Below are 24,738 nucleotides of genomic sequence, written 5' to 3'. Positions count from 1 at the left end.
GTTTCTGGATACTGTGCTCCCTAAAGAACATTACTCTTCAAACCCATCAGTTTCAATACTCAAAAGGCTCCCAGAAACTTAATTCTAACACCCTAACTAATACTTTTTTCAAACTGTGTTTTATCTGTAATATACATTCTGTAATATTATACACTCTCTCAAGGTGTCAAATTTTCTCAACTTTTTTCGTTCTACAAGCACCATTAAAAGATTTTCCGTTGTTTCAGAAATCATCATTCTTCTTTACAACCACATTTTTAAATGACGTTAAAATATGCATATTTTTACAAAGAATGTGATAATGTAAGTAATTAAATCATTGATCAATCATTTGCTTTAGATCGTTTGATTGAAGATAGTATTTTTCAAAACCAACACATGATCCTCTATAAAATTTAATGAATCACAAGCTATAGCTCTAATTCGTTTTAATGGACTTCTCCATGATACTTTAACTAAAATTCTATAGCGATCCAAAGAATATTTATTGCTCAAGCATATGGAATAACGACCATATTTTACTTAATTAATATAGAAATAAAGAAAAATAATAGACTGACATGAAATATTCATATAGTTGGACACAATAATTCGATTCCAGTTTGGTGCAAGCAGTCACAGTGGGGGGCACTCGGTCAAAAAGTGTACAATACTTTTAAGTTCACCCATCTTGAATGAGGTTTTTCCAGGATTTTCCTCATCCACACGAGGCAAATGCCTTGGTGATACCTAACTTATAGGTTTCAGACTGTTTCACGGATTGTGTGCTCGCTGAACAACATTATCCCTCAAACGTGAAGTGCTAAATGGTCTTAGATGTTAAAAGACCAAAAATCTAAATTGTAATCTTAATCCTATTCGATTCCAATTTTCGCAAATCAATCTCAAAACGAAAGAGTCTCATAAGGATTTTTCTAATAATGCCACAAGTGTTACACGACACCGTGTGATTTGTATATTTTAAGTTCAACTAAATATTTTTATTCTTCATTTCTAATAGCAACATAAATCTGAAAGAGCCTGTTAGACTTTTCTGCTATGATATTATAAGGACAAAAATACATTGGAAAGCACAGACAATTCATAGCAAAGATAACCTTTAAATCTTATAGACATTCAGAATTCCTTCATTCCTACCAGTATTTTATACTTAAAAGGCTATTTCCACCACTTTCGCTTTCTTCGAAAGAATTACATGTCCCAAAACCAGAGCCTCTTTTCTTAGAAAATACCCAAACAGTGAAAATCCCGCTCAAAAGGTGGTGAAGACAGAGGAGGGAGTAAGAGGTTACCGTTTTCAACTAAAACTTGTTTTCTCAAGTGGTTATGAGTGTGTGTGAAGGGGCCTTCACCTTAAAAATTATGAATGGGGAAACATTTCTGAATCTTTCCATGTTAGGAAATGTAAACAAAGAATATTTTTCAGTTAATTTACTCACCACCAATTTCAGGATTTGTTTTTCCATTAAATTTCTAGTCATCTTAGCAGCTTCAATAACCCTACAAGTCTCATATGGTTACAAATCAATATAATAATAATAATAATAATAATAATAAATAATAATAATAATAATTGGTTAAGTAGCTAGTGTGTGTGCCTTTGGTACACGTGGTTCAGAGTTCGATTTCTGGCGAGAGAGCACAAAATTAATTTTTCTGTCATTCACTTTCCTTAATCAATAGTCTAGTTTAGCCTAAAGACCATAACTGTTAAATAATAATAATAATAATAATAATAATAATAATAATAATAATAATAATAATAATAATAATAGATCTTCTTCATATCCACATTTGACAAAGATAAATTTGAGTTCGATTTGTTTATATGGTTCGGATATCAACTTATTCTGTAGATCCGTCTCAAATAGGATTGAAATTCTTAAAAATAAAAACAAGTCAAAAATTGAGCTGATTGAAATCAGATAATAAGTTGCAGGTTCATGTCTCAAAAATCTTTTTGCTGAAAACAAGAAAACAATTTTTTTTAAAATAACTCACACACACGCATATTAAAATGGGAAAAGAACAAATCACATTTTCTGGAAATAAAAACATCAAATTTTTACTGTAATTAGATTTTTAAAAAATCACTTTATTTTCAACTATTTACAAATATTGATTTCTTTTCTTTCTTTTTTTCATTGTGTACAGTTTTTTTTCTATATTTATATGCCTAAAATTATTTCGGCTTCATCATCTACCACCTCTTCTATGTTCTTTCTGCTCTTTCTTGCTTTTCTATAGACTCCATTATTTCTCTTCTTTTCCACTTTCCTTCTAAACCCCAAGGTAGGCCCAGAATTTCATGTCTCTTTTTTTCTTTAGTAAAAATGTCCAAAAACACTGTATTAACACAGGCACTGCATGAGTGACATTTTAAATTGTTTTTATTGTTTGGGCATATGTCTGATAAGAAATAAAATTGTTTACTCCCCCTCATTCTTATTTTTTCTTCACAATATCGTACAGCACATGTAGTATGCTCGCAAAGGGTTATTTCTGATTCCATAATCTGAGATAATAAAGAAATCGAATTTTTTAGTATTTGTTCAAATATTAATAAGTATACATATCAAAATATTTGACTTTAATTATGTTTGGACAATTATTTTATAATAGAAAATCAAGATGATGTCTCTATTATGAAAATGTACAGATTTTAAGACATATTCATATATTAAAATGAAACGATACTTTTCCTTTCTTTCTTATATCCTAACATTTTTTAGCGTTACCATACCTCTAATACTATTAATTTTTGATCTTTTAAGTCAACAAAAATTTCAAAACTAAACTTCAGTTCTACAAAATTAAAAGTCTATGTAATTTTAATTTCATGTATTGCTCTTGTAATATGAAGGTATCCAATTATCGTACGGACCGTTGCCTTTAATCATCTCAAGTATCATTCTTATCGGTCTTGGAATAAAATATGCGTTAATTCACATATATTTATACCTTAACAAAATGATCAAGTCAGTTGGACAGTACAATCAAATTATTTCGTTATGAAAAACAAGCACAATTCTTCCTTATCAAACAGGTTATTTTCAAGTGATTCATCATAGCTTAGAATAATAACTAAAATTTAGTGAATTCAAATAATTTTTGGGGAGTCTTGGTGATACAGTGATACAGCGATCACCTCTGGTGCTTGGGGTCCCGGTTTAATCCTAGCGCCCGCAAATTATTTTAACATTTTCATAACAAACATTAAGTTCGGATTTTTTTATAATTGTGGTGGACAAACACCATGTGCTTGGCTTTTGTTGGGATTTTATATACTTTTAAGTGGTTTCTTTTTGTAAAGCGATGGTACAACAAATCACCGTCTCCTTTAGCGTAGCGGTATAACCGTCAAACGTAAAACTCAGTTAACGTTCAGATTAGATAACCCAACAGTACAGTGAATCATATTGGGGTGCCTAACATGTAGGGATTATACAACAGTACACTAAAACATATTGGGCTGCCAAACATGTAGGGATTAAACAAACATTTTCTTTCACGGATTATTTTCTCTCCGAGAGATGTCATCCCTCAAGGGAACAATAAGTTTAGATGTCAAACTCTATATTCTAATTTCGGAATTCTTTTCTATACCTACATGTAATGATATATACACTTTTCTACGATACATACTGTCAAATCATTCAATCGAAAAGCATGAAAGCTTTTCTTTTTTCAGGCTAGGCAACATATGTCAAGATACCCTTTCATTGAATTGTGTACATGTCATGAGACGTAACGGTATAACATAATCTTAGATGGTAAAAAGTTCGGGAAATCTTGTCTTCTGTAAAGAAATTTAATCACTGTTTATATTTCAAACTATAATACTAATTCAATAATAATAATATGAATAAGGGTGACGTGAAAAAATCAATGGTAAAGCCTTCGTTTCTAATGCAAGGGTTACTTGATTTATCTTGTCAGTTTAGATCTAACACAAACATCATGCTTATACATTTTCTCGTGGGGATTCCTTTCTACTTTCATTATAATTTAATTTAATATATTCGTAGAAACTAAAGATTTCGTTTTTCCAATAACTTTACTAAAACTGATTATAATAATGATTCTACTATAATTACTTATGAAAAAATACGTAAGCCGTTCGATCAAATTAAGAATACGATATCATATTATAAAACAACAAGCAATCCAAATCTGTTTAGCAATCAGTTCTATTTTAGAAAAAGTGTGAAATAATATTCTTAAAAATTTTTCTTATTATCGTTAATAAGTACCGTTTTATTCAACTAACTAACTAACTCTATGGCCTATGAAACCCGGAGGCTCCGTGTCACGTTCACAAAAGCTCTCCACTGACTTCTACCCTTAGATAATTACATCCAGTTTCTACTTTGTATTCCTATCTCTGCGAGATCCATCTTAATATTATCCATCTGCGCCTAGGTCTTCCTAATGCCCGTTTTCCTCTTTTTATTACGACCCTAACCGTGTTTAATAAACGATCTAATAAATTACGTTATGAAGTTTCCACCATTCCCCATTCCCGTTCCTCTTGGGTCCGAATATTTGTCTCAGGATTTTGTTCTCAAATACTTTTAGTTTATGTTCTTTCCTCAGAGTAAGCGAGCATGTTTTGCAACCATACAGAACAACAAGCATAATTAACGTTTTATATATTTTAAGCTTCGACAGAATTCGCGACAACAAGGGATTTTGAACCAAATAGTAACACGAATTCCCTGGTTTTAGTCGACATTTAATTTCTCCGTAAATATGATTTTCCACTGTTAATACCGATCTTAAATATTTGAAACTATGCACTTTATCAAAAGTATTATTTAATATTTTAACCCCTCCACAATTTCCCGTATTACGGTCCCGACGCACTTCAATGTATTTAGTTTTCTCTGCATTTACTTCTAAACCCATGTCCTTGCAAGCATTTAATAAGATCTCTGCATTTCTTTTTACTGTTCTCCTATCATCCCCTATTAAATTTACATCATCAGCATATGTAATAACTGGTGAATACCGTTCAACTCTATTCAACAATCTAATTAAATTATTCTGTCAATATATGGAAAAAAACACCAACAGGAAGACCAAATATAAAAAGAATAATCGATTAATCTACCATGAATAATTCTTTACTCTTTCTGATAAATTCACTAAATATTATGATTTATTTTGTTCAAACAACCTAGTAATCACATACAGGATCTAACATCTACCATTTTCACAAAATAATATGAAGATTTCTCTCATTCAAAACAAATAAATGCTCAAATCTTGGTCCATCATACACACAAACAAATATCACTTTGTATCTTTCCACAAATAGTACGCTCACTGAAGGATGATATTGTACAAACGTATCAAAATAAATAAATGTAATTCCGACCTCATAAAATTTCCTCGTAACTTCTTAGTTATCATGCACCCCTTCACCGAAAAAGAGCGGTGTTCAATTCTCGGCAAAGCCATGTAGTTCAGATTTGATGTTAATCACTAGGACCCCGTCTCATATACCCTAGTTATTGCGCAGAAACCGTAAAAACAATTTTAATAATCAAATCATGTACTTATCGTTAACAAAAAAACCCTAACATGGTTCACGACAAAAAGTTACATTTCACTTGAGACTCCCGTCTCATATAGCCTAGTTGTGAAAAGGCTATTAATTCGATAACTCTCTAACTTTTTATAAATGTGTTCAAAAGTTTGTATATAAAACATGGTTTAATAATACACCATTTGTCTTCCGATCAGTCCAAATATAAAATATCAATTCAACTAATACGTAAAAGCTCAGCACTGATTTCAGTTCATAGCTGTAAAACATGCATTTGGTGTCTACTGTTTGTAATTTACGTTTTCCTAATGCTTGTTACGTGGACATTACGTAAAGGTGACGAAAAAAATCAACTGGAAGCCTTCAAAATGTAGGTGTGGAGAAAAATGGTAAGAAATAGTTGGATAAAGCAAAAAGAAATAACAGGATGTTAGAAATGGTGGGTGAAAAAGAACATTTTTAGACATTATTAGGAAGAGGAAGAGAAATTGGTTGTGACATTGCCTAAGAAGAGAATCTATCATGAGGGATGTCCTAGAGGTTATGATAACCGGAAAGAGAGGCAAATGGTTAAGGAGACTACAATTAATGGATAATATTAAAACTAAAAGATCGCACGCAAAGACAAAAAAAGGTTAGCGGTGAACGGTGGAGCATGGAAGCTTCTCAGCTGTGGCCTATCAATAAAGGCAAAATACCTATGATGATGATGATGAATGCTTGTTTTCAATTAAACTTTAAAAGCAAAATATTCTAGACACGTTTAATATCCAACTAATAATATTGATTTCATTCTGTGGACTTCCATGAAAAATAAATAGTCGTATGTCTTCAACATTACATATTATATAATAATAAGAAATATATTATTTTTCTTACCTGCTAATTCTTACTGTACACAAGAAGAACAAAGACGATTAAAGGAAGTGGCGTAATCTAAAAAGAAAGAAAAATGAATTATTATATTTGAATTTTTTCTATTACAAAAATAATCAGTGCTAAAAAAAATCAAATGAATATTTATTATAAAATTAACCCTTTCCGAAAATGAAGACATTTTTCATTTCAATGAGCTAAGTCTAAGGAATTAAGAACAAAAAAAATCCATTCTTTCTCAAAATTTTATGTTTTCATGATACTATAAGTTAGCTTGCATGTATTTGGTAAAATAAATGTGATATGAAACAAAAATAAGTTAATGATTTCCAAATGAATTCATACAATCAACAAGAATTACTCTAAGATAATTTTCCAATAATAATAATATTAAAAAATGTTTCATATGTTGTAATCAATTAATGAAAAAAGAATTTTTATCTGAATATATTTAAGAAAACAGAAGTCCACTTACCTTTTCAAATATAAGAAAAGATGAAGTAGCGCCGGTGAAAAAAAACGTTGAAAGAAGAACAAGAATCACACTGTATTGAAGTAACTTAAATCTTGAAATGAAAGTGAACTTCAAAATTCAGTTTTTATATTGATCAGAAGAAAGCCACGCCAATTTTCACAATTCCATACAATAATAATAAAAAAGGTTCCTCTAAAAAGATTGTACAATCATTTTTCTTCTCTGGAATTCTATATGGTCGATAACCCCTCATAGCAATAACGGGATGGTTGCAAACAACATTTAAAAAGAAAAAGAAAAAGAAAAAAGAAGCAATTCCACCTTTCCTCTTACTCCGAGGGTAAGAAACCGTGTCCTTCACACTGCAATAAGACGCCCAAAAGTCTACCATCGGGTTTTATAGATTCTGTGAGTATTTTTTTCTCATTATATAATTAGTATATGTGTAACTAAAGTTCATTAAAGTAAGGCAATTAATTATGTTCTAAGAGCCTCACCAAGTATGTATTTTTAATCAATTTCATAACAAACATTGTATTGCATTTACTGTACACATGACATACATGTCCATGCATTCAACACTTATTTTTCCTTACATCTTATCAATAACTAAAACCTAGTCTACAAAATATATTCGATGATCCTTAAACTGTTTATGTATTTTACCGTCTGTCCCACATTGTTTACTCCGTACTCTTCTTGTAGAAGCATTACGTGTTACAGAATTACAAGAGTATTAATTATTTGATAACATCATGCTTACCTTTAATACATGTGGTCCTAAGTTCATTTTTCAATAGTGTATGTAACGTTTCCAATTCGATTCCCGGCGGAAGCCTTTGGCGTAGAAAACCGGGTTCAATTCCCGGCGGAAGGTCATGTGGCGCGGATTCCACGTTAAACTGTAGGTTCTCGTCTCATATAGCTGTGCTGCTAAAAGACACACTAATCTAAAATCAACATAAGTCAACTCAATTCCCGGCGGAGGTATATAGTTCAGATTCTACGTTAATCAATAAGTCCACGTCTCATATAGCCGCACTGCTAAAATACACACTAATCTAAAAATCAACTCAACTCAACTCGATTCCTGGCGGAGGTATATAGTCTGGATTCTACGTTAATCAATAAGTCTACATCTCATATAGCTGCGCTGCTATAAGACACACTAATCTAAAAATCAACTCAACTCAACTCGATTCCTGGCGGAGGTATATAGTCTGAATTCTACGTTAATCAATAAGTCCACATCTCATGTAGCTGCGCTGCTATAAGACACACTAATCTAAAATCAACACAACTCAAATCTAGTTACAAAAATTCTGTACCAATCGGCTCGTGCGGATCCCAATTAATATAATTAATAATGATACAAGCTAGTTCACTGGTAGACCATCTACCTCTGCTGGTGGATTTTCTCATGCAAAGGTCAGTCAAATTATTTTTAGTGTTCTTATAACAAAAAAGTATATTCTATAAATTGTTCTAATCACCATCAAGTTCATAAGTCTTCTTAAAGTTCCCCGTTTCCTCTCACTTCCTCATTCCACTATTTTTTTTATAAAGGGAATATTACGACAAAAATGCATTCATATAAATTAGTCTAACAGAATAATTCTCTGACAATAAATTCATATAGTCTCAGTGGTAAAGAAGTCTCTAGTATATAAGGTTCTTGGTTTAATTCCTCGTCAAAACCATTTTACTAAACTCAACATAAACAAGTGTCAATCAATAATATCTCAGTAAAGATTACTCTCACTTTCTAAGGCTAGTACCACAGTGAAAAAGTCTTGTTCTCTGTTAGTTGGGAAATCCTAGGTCACACAAATTATTTAAACAATTTCTAAGTATTTAGTGCATTGCTGCTACAATCCACATCTCCACTGCTTGGGATATCTTGGTTCGATTTCCAATCAAGTAAATTTGTAGTAAGCAAACACCTTGCTCGTGAGTTTTCCTCTCACTTTCTTCATTCCAACATTTTATTTATCATAAGGGAATTGTTAGCACAGAGTAAACTGTTATAAGTTAACCTAAGTGATATAACCATACGGCACAATATTTACAAATCAAAAAATGATTTCATCATACATCATGGACATTACATGTCGCATACACATTTTTTTAATCATAGGAGTTAACATTCATTCATTCATTCACAATAACAATTTTATAAACCCATCTTCCCACCAAAACAAGTTTGGGCAACTCAGTCCCCCCGCCCTTCCACCCTTCCGTTCAATATGGAATCCGGCGCGTCTCTCTTTCTTTTTCCAGCGGTTTTAGGCAATAAAAGAAAGAATGTTTTTAAGTTTCGTTTCAATACAATCTTAACAAAAACTCGAGAAAAACAAATTCATGTAACAACATGTTACGTAAAAGGGGGACAATACATAAAGCTTTTCAAAGTTCAATGTCAACTTTGGGTTTTATTTTCTTTTTTTTCTGTAAGGGAGTAAAAATTTCATGAAAGACATCTAGAATGCAATCTTCACAAAGCTCTCTAAAAAGTAGACAATAATCCCTAACATTTTCTTTTTTAACGGTAACTATATTGCACAATTGTATTCCAAAAATCTTTTTGAGGGGAACTATCTATGTGAAGTTCACTCTCTAATTAAATCTGATGGTTGTATCTAACGGTGAATCCTAATTTTTTCACGGCTCCTTTCGGGTGAAGGGCAGTATCTCGTCATAAATACCAACACAGAATCACAGGTGTATCCTATAACAAAGATGGGTAAATCTTCAAACAATTCTTCAAAGAATTCGTATATAGCCAATAATAAAGCGTTATTTTCAACTTAGCCTTGCATCAACTCTCAAAAACCTTCAGGCTTCATTTCTGAGAATTCAGGTGTCAAGGATTTTTTCCAACATCTTTTATCGTATTGTCAATGATAAATGATAAAAGAACGTACCAAAAACAACAATAAAGTTTTATTTTTTCAAGATAACCTTCAGTCAAATTGTATTTTCTACGAATTTTAACTTTCACAGCCATAAATTGTCAATAAACACATATTTTCCACTCAATAAATAACATAAAAACACTCATAAATAGCAGACATCCCTCTAAAAGCTTTTATCTTCAAGTTATCCATTGTCTCGACTCGGAAATGCCTCGTCTCGAACCTAATTTGCATACTACGAATTACTTCTACTTACGACTTGGTCTTAAACACCATGATCACAAGATTTGAGGACTATATTTTCTTTCCGCTGTAGGATATTTAACAGTTGCTGATTAATAATACTAATGTAAAATCTGTTCACATATCTCCAATTTAATCTAAATGTATTCAAAGGGCATACATTTTGACATTTTAAAAGCACAGTTAAAAATACTTTCCTCGCTTCACCGAAGCAAAAATGATTCTTTAAACGTATGTTCTTTCTAGAACAGCTTCTCGTTATTGATAAAAATCGTAATTTGGCAGTTATTAAAAGCAATATTTCTGAGTCTAGAAATAGAAGAGAGGGTACCATGTGCATTAAAATGATTACAGAAATATAGTGAAGTCTCAGTTTATAATTTCATGTCTACCTTGAATCCAAATACCTGTGCCGTCAGTTCCTTCAATGTTGAAAGGGGCCGATATTTGCAATTGATCTCAATTTTTCGCTTATATAATCGTTAATTCCCACTATTTGTTCATAAAATTTTAAAGAAAAAAATGAAATGAAATCTTTAAGTGTTACGTCCCACGTTTATGACGGTTAGGCTAAAGGAGACGGTGATGATGAGAAATGAGTGAAATGGTGGAATGAAGAATGTGGGAGGAAACGGGAGAACTACGAGAAAACACACGAGCACGGTGTTTCTCTATCACAAAGTCCACACGGTGCTAGCTAGCATCGAACATGGGACCCCAAGAACCGGAGATGAACGCTCTACCACTGAGCCACGGTGCCCCCAAAATTTTAAAGAAATATTAGTTACTAACAAGTAACACTTCCGATGTGTAACACTTCGATTTTGATAAAATTTGGCAAGGAGATATTACACATGAAATAAACGAATACGTGTTTCCTATTTTCTGCAGAAAATCAGTTTTAGGGGGCAAAGCCCCCACGCAAAATTTTGAAAGTTGACGCCCGAAAGGCAAAGAAAGTGAACAGAAGTAAACGAAATTTTACACACATATTGCAGACAAAATTAGGAAAAAAAACGGATAGGTGGGGCACGGACCCCTCCAAAACTTTCATCAGGAAGTATTGAAAGTGTTAGTAACAGTATGTCAGATGTGTGTAAAGGACATGAAAAATTGCAACGAAACTTCGTGTAAGAACAATACGCAAAAAATAAAGGAATACGGGTTTTTTATATTCTGCGGAAAACCGGTATTAGGGGGCAAAAGCCCCCACCCACATTTTTTTAAATTGAGGCCCGAAAGGCCAGAGGAAGTCAACCGGAGTCAATGAAATTGTGCACAGATATTGTAGACATATAATGAGGGAATACGGGTTTCTTATTTTCTTGAAAAAATGAAAACCGTTTAGGTGTGACACAGGCCCCTTTAAACTTTGATCGTGAAATATCAAAAGTGCTAATAACAGTATGTCAGAAGAGCTTGAAGGACATGAAAAATCGGAACGACACATTGTGTAGGGACAGTATGGAAAAAATAAACGAATACGGGTTTTCTATTTTCTGCGGGGAAAATGTTTTTAGGGGCAAAAGCCACCATCCAAAATTTTGAAAATTGAGGCCGAAAGGCCAGAGGAAGTGAACTGAAGTGAACGAAATTGTGCACAGATACTGTAGACATAAAATTAGGGAATACAGGCTTCTTATTGTCCTGAAAAAAAAAGACACCAATTTAGGTGATACACAGACCCCTCCAAAACTTTGATCGTAAAATGTCAAAAGTGCTAATAACAGTATGTCACAAGTGCTTGAAGGACATGAAGAATTGGAACCACACATTGTGTAGGGACAATACGCAAAAAATAAACGAATATGGTTTCTTATTCTGCGGAAAAACGGTTTTAGGGACACAAAAGCCCCACCCAAAATTTTGAAATTTGAGGCCCAAAAGGCAAGAAGAACTGCACCGAATTGAATTGCATTGTGCACAGATATTGTATACGTAAAATGAGATAATTGGGTTTCGTATTATCCTGGAAAAGCGACACGGACATTCTAAACCGTTGATTACTAAATATAAAAATTGCAAACAAGCATGCGTCAGACGTTCCTAAAGAATATTTAAAATTGCAACGAAACTTCGTATAGGGACAATTTCCAAAACAATAAATGAAACGTGTTTCACCTTTTGTGGAAAAACACTGTTGGGGCCTAGGCCACATCCGAAAAAAATGTACATATTTTCGTAATAGCACAGGAAGGAGTGGACTGAAGCAAATGAAATTGTGTGTAGATATTATATACACCCTATGTAAAATAAACCCTTTCGTATTTCTCAAGTGTCCCTATCCGTTTTGCTTCAAATTTGGGAGATCAAGAGCAAACTGGAAATACATCGACACGTGTTTTTGTTTATGTTCAAAAAAATTGTAAGGGTTAAAAGTGCCTCCTAAAATACTATAAAAAACGGTATACTGTTTGTGCTTGTAGTTGATCTGAAAAATTTAAAGAAATCGGATGGAGAAACGACACATGTGAAACACGAAAGGCCATAGTTTATACACAAAATATCTACATACAATTTCATTCGCTTTCGTCCACCCCTCTCGCCACTCAAACCCTCAAAGCCATCTTACCTCTACAATACTTGTGCACATTTCATTCATTTCGGTCCATTTCTTCTTGCCTTTTTGCGTCAACTTTCAAATTTTTGAGTGGGAGCGTTTGCCCTCTGAAACCATTTATCCACAGAAAATAAAAAACGCGTATTTGTTTATTTTTTGCGTATTGGTCATACAAAAAGTTACGTTCAAATTCTTCATGTCCTTCACACACACCTGATATACTGTTACTAACACTTTTGATATTTCTTGATCAAAGGTTTGAAGGGGCCCGTGCCCCATCTAACCGTTTCTGACAGGAAGATACGAAACCCGTATTCCCTCAGTTTATATCTGCAATATCTGTGCAAAATTTCATTCACTTTGCTTCAAATCTACTTACCTTTCGGGAGTCAACTTTCAAAATTTTGGGGTGGGTTCATTTGCCCCCTAAAACAGTTTTTCCGTAGAAAATAAAAAAACAACAGTATTCGTTTATTTTTGGCGTATTGTCCATACACAACGTTATGATGCAATTCTTCATGTCCTTTACACACATCTGACATACTGTTACTAGCACTTTCGATATTTCGTGATCAAAAGTTTGGAGGGGTCGGTGCCCCAAACAACCCTTTTTTTTCCAGGAATATACTTAACCCGTATTCCCTCATTTTATATCTACAATATCTGTGCACAACTTCATTCACTTCGGTTCACATCTTTTTACCTGTCGGGTGTCAACTTTCAAAATTTTTGGTGGGGGATTCTTCCCCCTAAAACCGATTTTGCGCAGAAAATATAAAACATTATATGTTTATTTTTTGCGTATTGTTCATACACAAAGTTATGTTGCAATTCTTCATGTCCTTAACACACATCTGACATACGGTTACTAGCACTTTTGATTTTACGTGATCAAAGGTTTGGAGGGTTCGGGGCCCCACCCAACCGTTTTCTGAAAGAAAATATGAACAACCGTATCCTCAGTTTACGTTAGGGATGGCCAGATCCGGATATTTTTGGATCCGGATATCCGGATCCACTTGGGTCCGGATATCCGGTATCCGGATATCCGGACACTGGATCCGGATCCGAGATTTCGGATCCTGGATCCGGATCCGAAAATCCGGATCTTGGATCCGGATCCGAAATTTCGGATCTTGGATCCGGATCCGAAAAAACGGATCTTGGATCCGGATCCGAAATTTCGGATCTTGGATCCGGATCCGAAAAAACGGATCTTGGATCCGGATCCGAAATTTCGGATCTTGGATCCGGATCCGAAAAAACGGATCTTGGATCCGGATCCGAAAAACCGGATCTTGGATCCGGATCCGAAATTTCGGATCTTGGATCCGGATTCGAAACTCCGTGTCAGAAAATTCGGGTGTTCCGAATCAGCAAAATTTTCGAAATTATTGACAAAGTGATTTTCATTCCTATGCTTAAAATAAGATTTTAAGACACTTTTGGTATCTGATCGTGTGACAGCCTTGCGTTCCCTTCATTCTGTTGATATTTGGTTTTCGTGCCTTAATATGTCACAATTACTCCAAATTTGATTGAGTAAAACTGTCGAGTTAGGTGAGAGCAATCTCATTGTCAGATTAGATTCTAGTGGAAATACTTGACCGAAAAGGTAGTAAATCTTTTTTAAAGCTGTCGTCCTGGTGGAAATTTGTCCTTTGTTTTCTGTAACACTAGTCAAATGCTGGGATGAAACCTTAGTCTCAAGCCCAAGCTTCTTCATTAGACTCTGGCTGCTTACTTTTCTAATTCTTTCTGAGTTATTGTGGTCACTGAATGAGGCCATTTCCTAGTCGTGATGGGCTAATAGAACAGCCCATAAAATATAGATCAAATCAAATTGAGGAGCAACTTCCTTTTCTTGCTCTTGATGAGCATTTTTTTTCTTTCTTTAAAAATACGTTTCTCTGTGACCGTACCACTCCAGTTAGAATTAAGAATTGTAGTAGAGATGAAGTTCTAAATGGCAATTAATGTATCAAAATCAATGTATTAATGTACTGTATGTGTATACAAAATACCATATGGAGCCTCGAGCAGTAACACGTATCTTTGTAACTAGTAATCCACTACTATTAACTCTGCATAGGTTGTATAAGGAGCTATATCATTCATGTAAACACATAGGCGGATGCAGGGGAGGGCGAAAAGTCGTTTGCCCCTACCCAGCGCCACCATTAACAGTGTACTTTAGTAGTAATTTGTTGGCAATTTCAGATCATCTAAGTAATTTTTCACTGCTAGCATCCCCAACCACCCCCTAAGAATTCATCCGCCCCCTCCAAGAGTCCGTTCTGGATTCGCTCCTGCGCAAACATAATTTTATACAACTCATTCAAGAGTATTTTGGTAGCTTTTTAAAATTTTTATCTTAAAGGATTGTCATTTCTCGTGGCTACTTATGCAATTTTGTCCACAGGCATACATGCAATTTCCAGTCATTACGCAAATACATTTATATACTTAATAGACCTCGGCTAGTTGGGGGCTTCGCCACTAGACCCCCGTTACTAGGGCCTCGCACCACAAAAGCCTCTAATCATAATCAATTTAAAAAGAAATGTCTGGGGATTTGCCCTTAGACCCTCTGATATCTCATTTGATCGGCCTATGACCTCGTACCTCGTAAACCTACAACCATACCGAATCTCAGTTCAAATATCAAATTGTATGTAATAACATTCCGGTATCCCGAGACATACCGAATTTCAGTGCGAGTACATGGGGGCTTTACCCCCAGCCCACACATTTGCTCGGTCTACGGCCTCGCACATCATACGCCTGCAAACATAACGAATTTTTAAGGGGCCGCGGTGGCTCAGTGGTAGAGCGTTCACCTCCGGTGCTTGGGGTCCCTGTTTCGATCCCAGCTTGCACCGTGTGGACTTTGTGGTGGACAAACACCGTGTTCGTGGGTTTTCTCGGGGTTTTCCTGTTTCCTCCTACTTTCTTCATTTCATTTATTTCTCATAATCACCGTCTCCTTTAGCCTAACCGGCATAAACGTGGGATGTAAAACACAAGCATTTCATTTCACAAGATAACGAATTTTTGTTCAAATAACAAGTTTCATTTCTCTAACATTCCAGGATTCCGAGATATAAAAGTCTTTTCTCCCCGCCCCTTTACTTCCCCTCTAAGACATACATAAAAAACGCTTAAGTACATACCTAATTATTTCAAATGTAAAGTCCAAATACCAAATTCTATGCTCCTAACCTTCAGAGGTTCCCAGATATCGACATGTTATTATAATAATTACAATCCCCACCCTCTTTCCTTTCCATCTCTTTTCTTTTCCTTTTTACTAAAACGTCAAAAAACACTGAAACACATGTCAAATTATTTTCAATGAGAAGTGCAAATACCAAATTTGAAGTATCTAACGTCAAGAATCATCAATATTTTCCACCCCATTTCCCCCCTTCCTCGTCGAATTTCCCAAAGTCCTTCCTTAGTGGTATCCTACGTCACAAACCCGATAAACTGTCCAAATTTCAAGTTTGTAGCTTAAGCGATTTGGTCTGTACGGTGATCTGTCACTCACTCACTCAGTCACTCAGGACTTTGCCCTTTTTATATAGAGATATTTAAGATTTTATGGGAAAGCCATGGATTTTGTCCTAAGGCCGCCAGTGTCTTAGAAATGTAATAGCTTTGCTATAAACTTTAAGCAATCAACTGACTGATCTGCGTCTATATGTATTATGTAAAATACCGCTTATGATATTTATTTTGCTCGTAATAAAAAAAAATAGAAATGGTGACGAAAATTCAAAGACATCCATGATTTTAGCGTAATGCTGCAGGAGTTCAGATCATTGAATTAATCATAAGAGCCGATTGTATAAGATAGACTACATTAAATTCCAATGTGGCACAAAGAAAATATGCAGCATTACTATGCAGTTTTTCAACGTTATAACTCATTCTGAAAATATTATCATAGGTCTCACAAACAATCGAATTTTAATCCTAACTCGATTAATATATAACAAAAGGCAGATCTATACAACTACTGACTTCAGATGAAAGTGGCATACTTGTAGTACGTTTAAAGATATACTAAAGACTAAATGATGGGATGTGCGGAACAATGGTCTAACCCGAAAAATGTGAAAATGAGATTTTGATGTAATCTTTTGTCATTTAAATTGAATTGTCTTCCCACTGAGTTATATAAAATTCACCTAGTCAATTTTATACATATGGATATTTTAGTTCTGGGTCTCAATCTAAGGCCTAAAATATTCAAAACAGGAGTATGAATCTGAACTTCGAAATTTCGGGTGTGGATCCAGGAACCGGATATCCGGATCCGGATCCAAGATCCGAAATTCCGGATCCGGATCCAAGATCCGAAATTCCGGATCCGGATCCAAGATCCGAAACTTCGGATCCGGATCCAAGATCCGAAATTCCGGATCCGGATCCAAGATCCGAAATTCCGGATCCGGATCCAAGATTCGAAACTTCGGATCCGGATCCAAGATCCGAAATTCCGGATCCGGATCCAAGATCCGAAATTCCGGATCCGGATCCAAGATCCGAAACTTCGGATCCGGATCCAAGATCCGAAATTTCGGATCCGGATCCAAGAACCGGATATCCGGATCCGGATCCAAGATCCGAAATTTCGGATCCGGATCCAAGAACCGGATATCCGGATCCGGATCCAAGATCCGAAATTTCGGATCCGGATCCAAGATCCGAATATCCGGATCCGGATCCAAGATCCGAAATTCCGGATCCGGATCCAAGATCCGAAATTTCGGATCCGGATCCGAGATCCGGATCTTATAGGATCCGGATCCGGATCTTGTAGGATCCGGATATCCGAGATCCGGATCCGTCTGGCCATCCCTAGTTTACGTATGCAATATCTGTGCACAATTTCATTCACTTCGGTTCACTTCTTCCTGCTTTCGGGCGTCAACATTCAAAATTTTGAGTAGGGATTTTGCCCCCTACGACCGTTTTTTTTTCAGAAAATAAAAATCTAACATTTATTTACTTTCTTGCGTATTGTCCATACACAAAGTTATGTTGCAATTCTTCATGTCCTTACACACATCGGACATACTGTTACTAGCACTTTTGATATTTCGTCATCAAATAATTGGAGTGGCCCGTGCCCCACCTAACCGGTTTTTTTTCAGGAAATACGAAACCCGTATAATCATTTCACCTCTACAATGTCTGTGCAAAATTACGTTCACTTTGGTTCACTTCCTCTTAGCATTCAGCATCAACTTTCAAAACTTTGGGGTGAGTTTTTTGGCAACCTAACAACCGTTTTTCTCAGAAAATAAAAAACAAACTTTACTCGTTTATATTTGGCGTATTGTCCATACACAAAGTTATGTTGCAATTCTTCATGCCCTTTACACACATCTGACATACTGTTACTAGCACTTTCGATATTTCGTGATCAAAGGTTAGAAGGATTCGGTGTTACACCCGACCGTTTTCTGAATGAAAATACGAAAAACCGCATCCTCAGTTTACGTATGCAATGTCTGTACAATTTCATTCACTCCGGTTCACTTCTTCTTGCCTTTAGGGCGTCAACTTTCAAAATTTTAATTGGGGTCTTTTTCCACCTAAAATTGTTTTTACCCAGAATATAAAAAATCCGTATTCGTTTATTCTTGGCGTATTATTCATACACAAAGTTATGATGCAATTCTTCACGTGCTTTACACACATCTGACATACTGTTACTAGCACTTTTGATATTTCGTGATTGAAAGTTTGGAGGGTACTTTGCCCCACCCAACCATTTTTTGCAGGAGTATACGAAACCCGTTTTTTTTTGTCATTTTACGTCTACAATATCAGTGCACAATTTCATTCACTTTGGTTCACTTGCTTTTGCCTTTCGGGTGTCAACTTTCAAAATTTTGGGTGGGGGCTTTTGCCCCTGAAATGTTTTTTTTCCTCAGAACATAAAAAACCCGTGTTCGTTTATTTTTGCGTATTGTCCGACATAAAATTATGTTGCAATTCTCCATGTCCTTTACAAACATCTGACATACTGTTACTAGCACTTTTGATATTTTGTAATCGAAGTTTGGGGGGTTCGTGTCCCACCCAACCGTTTTTTCCAGAAAAATACAAAACCCATTTTTTGTCATTTTACGTCTACAATATCTGTGCACAATATCGTTTACTTCGGTTCACTTCTTTTTGCCTTTCGGGTGTCAACTTTTAAAATTTTCATCGGGGATTTTGTATTAAAACTTTGCATTATATAACTCTTTTTCTTTTTTATGAGATTCTTTTTTGGGGGTGAAGGAGAGAAATGGTTTCTTCTGATATCTGTTTCTTGCCATTCATCTTGTTTGAACTCCTTAAGTAAGATCATTTTGTAACTTTTGATGTGATCCAAATCTGTTACGATAATAAAATTGTCATTCTTAACAATTTGTTTTATTCTCTTATTTGCAGTTTGCCACACGATATATTTGTTACAAAATTGAGGTTTGGTCCAACGCCTTTCGAATTCGCAACCAACCGAACCGCCTAGTTTTTTGGGTTGCCTGCTATTGCAGGAAAAGGAGAATTGCAGGTGGTAATGTACTTTTGGAGTCGTGTATACAAACATGCTCAAAAATAAAGCGGTAATTTCTATTCCTTGCAACGTAACAAAATTTTATATAAAAAGAAAATGTGATTTGAAATGATGATGTGAAACAGGTGAGAACGCATCATCTACGCAATAGCTCAGAACGTTCTAAAAGAAAGGAACCAGAAGTCGAGATCAACGTTACAACTGTTACCAGAAAATAGTATAGTTTCGTTTATTAGTAAACTGCTCATTTTCAACAGAAAAGAGAAAATGAATTTTCCTACTTGTTATGCAGCTACTTTCCTACTTGTTATGCAGCTATCATGGAAGATGACGTATAAATCCATAGAACTCGCGTATCTAAAATTACTATTATTGATTTAAATTGGGTCTCTCTCTTTTTTTTTTAATACACTTAGCCACGAGAATCAACTTGACACGGTACAAAAGTAGAAACAATGTGTGCTAAGATTTGCTTGTGAGTTTGCTGAAATTTAGCGTCCCTTTCCAGCACGGAGGCTATCTACAGTTTAAGATGGAATTCAGACTATCGTAACGCATTCAAATGTTAAAACTCTCCCACCAGGCGTCGAACTTGAGACCACGTGCACAAAAGGCACACGCGCTGGTCACTAAATCAGTAAGCAGAGCATTTGTGTGTGTGTGTGTGTGTGTGTCTGTCTGTCTGGGTGCTGAGATGGTCGAGCTGTTAAGTACAAAAGGGTCATCTTAATATTTCACTGCTTAAAGCCCGTCCGATCACCTTAGTTTTAGGTTAGAGAAGAAAAATGCATGTGATGCGAATTATTACGGATGAATTGGGACAACGGAAAGAAATTAAAGAACCTCGAGGAAACACATGAATTATGTTCACTAAATATTCACTTAGCCTTAGATCGAACTTGCAACCCTTCGTAATACACCATTCACTCTACCACTGAGCTATGTTAAGTTTATGATGTTTGTACTAAAATCTGATAGCACTTCGTACTAATCATTTACAAACCTTAGTTGCCACAAAATGAAGTCTCTTTCCATAATATCTGCCAACAAAGACAACACACTAAAAAGACGAGACACTTTCACATCTTTGGAGTGGATTTTATAACTTATTTCATCCTCTTTAGCTGCAGCTGTTTGAAAGAGTGGGAAAACGTCGTTTGAATCGAGAGACGCATCTATATACATATGACTATTATCTTGTTGTGTTGTGCTGTCATCTTCTTCTAACACATTTTCCAGGATATCTATTATTTCCACGAATATCCCCACGTCTCCCTAAAAAAAGGATTGAAAATTAACAATTTAGCCACAAGCAATTTCTAGAGCCTATTTATCTCAACATATGGTCCAATTGTATATGTAAGTTAAGCTTCAGATAATAATTATTAATAAACTTGATATTAAGTATGAGTTTAAAATCATTACTAATCCCATATACAAGTAGTGGACATTAAAACTGAAACACTAGGTAGAAAGCCGTAATTTGTATTTAATAATTTGTTGGACACCTTCAGCGGTCAGTACACCAGCAGCACAACTTGGAAAGGATTGATAGAGGTCCTGCACCGTTTTCAGAGGGAATTTCAGCTATTCCTCTTGAAACAGAGTGACAAGTTCAACACGTGGACGGAGTAAAGGGAAACGTTTCCTCACTCGATTCTCTAGCAAACCACATACAAGCTCAATATGTTGAAGATCTGGCGATTGAGCGGATCATGGCAGATGTTCAACCTTGCTGTCATCCTCATTGAACAATTGTGTAACAAGTTTAGCAGTGTATATCAGACAGTTATTATCCTGGAACACAGCACTACCATCCAGGAAGTGCTCGAACCGTACGGTGTAAATAGTTCTCCAAAACGGCTTATGTTCCTTGGCGCTGTCACGATCCTCTAGGACAATTAGTGAGCCCAAAGTCTACCACGATATTGCACCCCAAACCATCACGGATTCGCTTCCATATTTGACTGTGAGTATCAAGCAGTCTGGATTGTATGTATCAGACGAACTTCTCCAGACGAACACCCTCCCTGTTGTTTGGGAAACAGTGTACCTGCACTCATCTGAGAATATGACACATTTTTGATCATCTAGCGTCCGGGTTTTATGCTTCTGGCACCACTGAATCCGCTTTGCAGCCTTCGGTATAGCAACCACGAAATGGATGTTGGTCATGTAGATATCGACGGATCATTTTCATGCACACAGGTTCTGAGATGTATATTCAACTCTGCGGTGATTGCTGATGCGATGGTTTTCCGTATACGTGCAACAATGTATTTACGTTCTTTCAGGACAACTTTCGTTTTCCCCTGCAGTTGTTCTCCCTAGATGTGGTTCGTTGTTACTGTTTACATGCGCATAACACCCTGGATACTGTAACTCGTGAAACGTCACAAAGTGTTACAGTTTGGGACACAGATGCACCTGCTAGATGCGCCCTAGGAACTGCCCTCTTTTGAAGTCTTATATGTCCTTCATTATTTCGCTCTACACACACGATTTGACGTTTACTGACGAACCCATTCTACTGGCGTGATTTTTGGTGTGCGAACATCTTATGCTATTTGCACAGTTTTAGTTCAGGTGTTTCAGTTTCAATGTACACTATATATATATATATATATATATATATATATATATATATATATATATATATATATATATATATATATATATATACGTTCCAACCCCAAAGGATAAGATCTAATTGCGGTAAGACAGATACTCTGTTCTTAAAAAGATTGCTACAGGAAATCTTTATGCAAATTTATGCTAAAATTTGGCTCTTGTAAAGAGATTTTGTAAAACTAGAATTTAGGAGAAAAAAAACACTACTCGTACACGTATGCACTTTTTAAAAAGAAATATGTAATAACAAAGTACAAAAGAGAAGCAGAGAATCTGAATATGAAAATCATTGGAATATTCGACTTCATTTTCATGACATAAATCCTGGCTACGAGTGCGATGCAAGAAATTCACAGAAAGTTTTTTTTTTTTTTTTTAGTTAGAAAAGAAAAAGAAAAAAGCAAACTTAAGAGAACCGACTTGCACTTTTAGGTTTATGAAAGGTTTACAATACGGAGTCTGATCACTAATTAGTGATGAGGATAAATAATATTTTGAATTGGTAATATATAGAGATCTACTAGAAATTTAGAAAAGGTCTTGAGAACTGAATACCACGTTGGAGCAGATTGAGTTTGCACCTACAGTTTTAATCTAAGGAAGATCTGTATAAATAATAGAGTAAGAACCCCTAATATGAGGATAGGAACCCTAATTGAGACCCCTACCTATCTTGTGAAGCTAAAGCTGCAATGTAGTGGAAGCGAGCTAAAACAGAAGGAAATATTCCGCCAAAGCACTGGAAGTCACGTGAGCTCGTTATGTGGAGAGTTGTTAGTACAGTGGAGGCTGGAAGAAATTGTGTCCCTACAAAGTTTTTTTTTTTTTTAACGTGCACACACCAGGTGCTGAAAATTGTCAAGGTACACCTTGTCTCAAAAAGGTTGAGCGCATTCTTTATTGGTGTTTTGAGGCAAATATTTTCTAAGTCCAGCTTCGGGTATCTTCGGGAAAAAGTAAGCCAGGTTCGAACCTCCAAGCCAGCCTTTGCAATCGGGAAAAAGTTTGAAGATGTGTTTTTCTTCTTTTAAATATAATAAGACTTGTTACCCAGTGTTTAAAAAAGCAACATTGATTGAAATACTTAATGATACAATATTTCGAAACCTTTTATTAATGTGAGCACATGCTTGTTTGTCATTTAGCTCTCTATACGTAATGGAGCATTTAAATACGTTAAAGAATCTTTCCATATGTAAAAGAATGCTCAAAGTTAAGAAATAGAACATAATTATCGCCTGAGTACTAAAATAAAAGTCAAAGTAGAACAGAAACAGCGTTTGTAATGGATATGAATGTCATAATTATCTTGAGATCCGTTATACATCGCTAGAAGCTTAGTTCTAGAAGTCCTTGTGTTAGCTCATTGGTAAGCTGTCGGATTTCAAATCATAAGGTTGTGAGTTTGAATCCCATCTGGGTCAATACTTTTTTTAAAATTATATTTTCCGCAATGCATGAAAAATTATATAAAATAATTACATTAAAATACATAAGTTGTTTATATATAACATAATAATTGCAGAACATAGTAATTATTATGTTTAAAATATAACATCTGAGATAATTTTCACAGTAAGTCGTTATTATATATGAGAATGTTAAATACAAGTTAGGAAAATCGTTTAATAGCAATAAATAAGTTATGTAGTGTATTTATTTGCAGGTATTTGTCATACAGATTTAACTTCTCAATATTCTCATTACAGTATGTTATTTATATTCGTGAAATACAGTATATTCCTACGGATATAGAAAGTGTATAAACAGAGTATCCAAAGTCGTATCCTGCTTCAAGACACATAACTTTTCCCGATCCCCTTAACGTCACGGGAAGAAACACAAATTCTCTTTAGAACGGAATGTCGTTACTTAGAGTCTCATTCGAATACGTTGAATATGCTTTTGTGTATTCATCTCTCTCTCTCTCTCTCTCTCTCTCTCTCTTTCGCTTTGTTTATGTGTGTGTGTGTGTTGCGGAATATCCCAAGTTGAATACAACATTTGCAAAGTATATGAGCATCATTGTCATCGAATACCAGAAATTGAAAGTCGTGTTTCTTCAGGTTAGGTTTGCGTGTTCATGTTAGCTCACTGGTAGAGTACAGACTTGCCACTGAAGAGGTCTTGAGTTCAAAGCCTACAGCTAATTATCATTCTTTTGTTAGTAGGATTGCACAGAAATCGGATACAAGGAGTGTTTTACTTCTAGAAATATTTTCAGAAGCGTTTAGGTAGCCCTGAAAAGGGCTGTTTTCGGGAGTTAAGGCGGGGACATTAATATTGTGTCCAAGACCCTTCTGAATTTATTACACGCTCCATTCTTCTGGGCATGGAATCTATTACATGGGTGACAAATCTATCTCCTTCCCCTACCTCCAGCCATGCTTCGGAAACAAGATGCCACAGGTCATCCTGAGTTCTTGGTGGATCTGCCTCAGGCCAACTTTCCCTTAGTTCACTTCTGCCCACATATTTTCCATGAGATTGAGGTCTTCTCCACGAGGCGGCCAGTCGATTAAATCAATCTCAGGGTGCCCTGCGAACCATTCCTGAACCACACGGGAATTATGTATTGGCGACTGGTATTGCTGGAACTGAATTACACCATCAGGCTGAAATACTCGTACAGATGGCACCATGATATTACTGATAATGTCTAAGTACTGAGCATTGTCCAGATGTCCTTCAATTCTATGAAGCTGTCCTGCTCCGCGACTGGAAATCCAACCCTAACATAAAATAGATACATGGCCACTGCGATTGCAAGCAGCCACATATCCATGGTCATATCGGGTGCCTCTCGGACGATACACAAAACGGCGTCCCTCCTTTGATGTTGTGAATATGGATTCATCTGAGAAAACTACGTTTTCCCAATTGAGACCCACATTCGCCTGTGCAAACGCG

The 24,738-nt window shown here is 35.5% G+C and overlaps 1 protein-coding gene across 1 annotated transcript in view; it reads right to left on the bottom strand.

Annotated features, from left to right (window-relative positions):
• Window positions 1-2,166: 2,166 nt before the first annotated feature.
• LOC145683437 (uncharacterized) overlaps window positions 2,167-24,738 on the bottom strand; it is a 44,432-nt gene continuing 21,860 nt past the window's right edge. The window contains exons 3-5 of the mRNA XM_081754771.1: window positions 20,201-20,472; window positions 6,431-6,487; window positions 2,167-2,515 (exon numbers count right to left, since the gene is read on the bottom strand). Of these exons, the coding sequence (XP_081610897.1) occupies window positions 6,469-6,487; window positions 20,201-20,472 (291 nt within the window). The 3' untranslated portion in view covers window positions 2,167-2,515; window positions 6,431-6,468. The remainder of the gene's footprint in view (window positions 2,516-6,430; window positions 6,488-20,200; window positions 20,473-24,738) is intronic.

Source organism: Thermobia domestica, chromosome 4 (assembly GCF_964235325.1).
Source record: "Thermobia domestica chromosome 4, izTheDome1.hap1.1, whole genome shotgun sequence".
Lineage (NCBI taxonomy): Eukaryota > Metazoa > Arthropoda > Insecta > Zygentoma > Lepismatidae > Thermobia > Thermobia domestica.
Note: the sequence above shows the minus strand (reverse complement) of the source record. Positions and strands in the feature narration are given on the sequence as shown.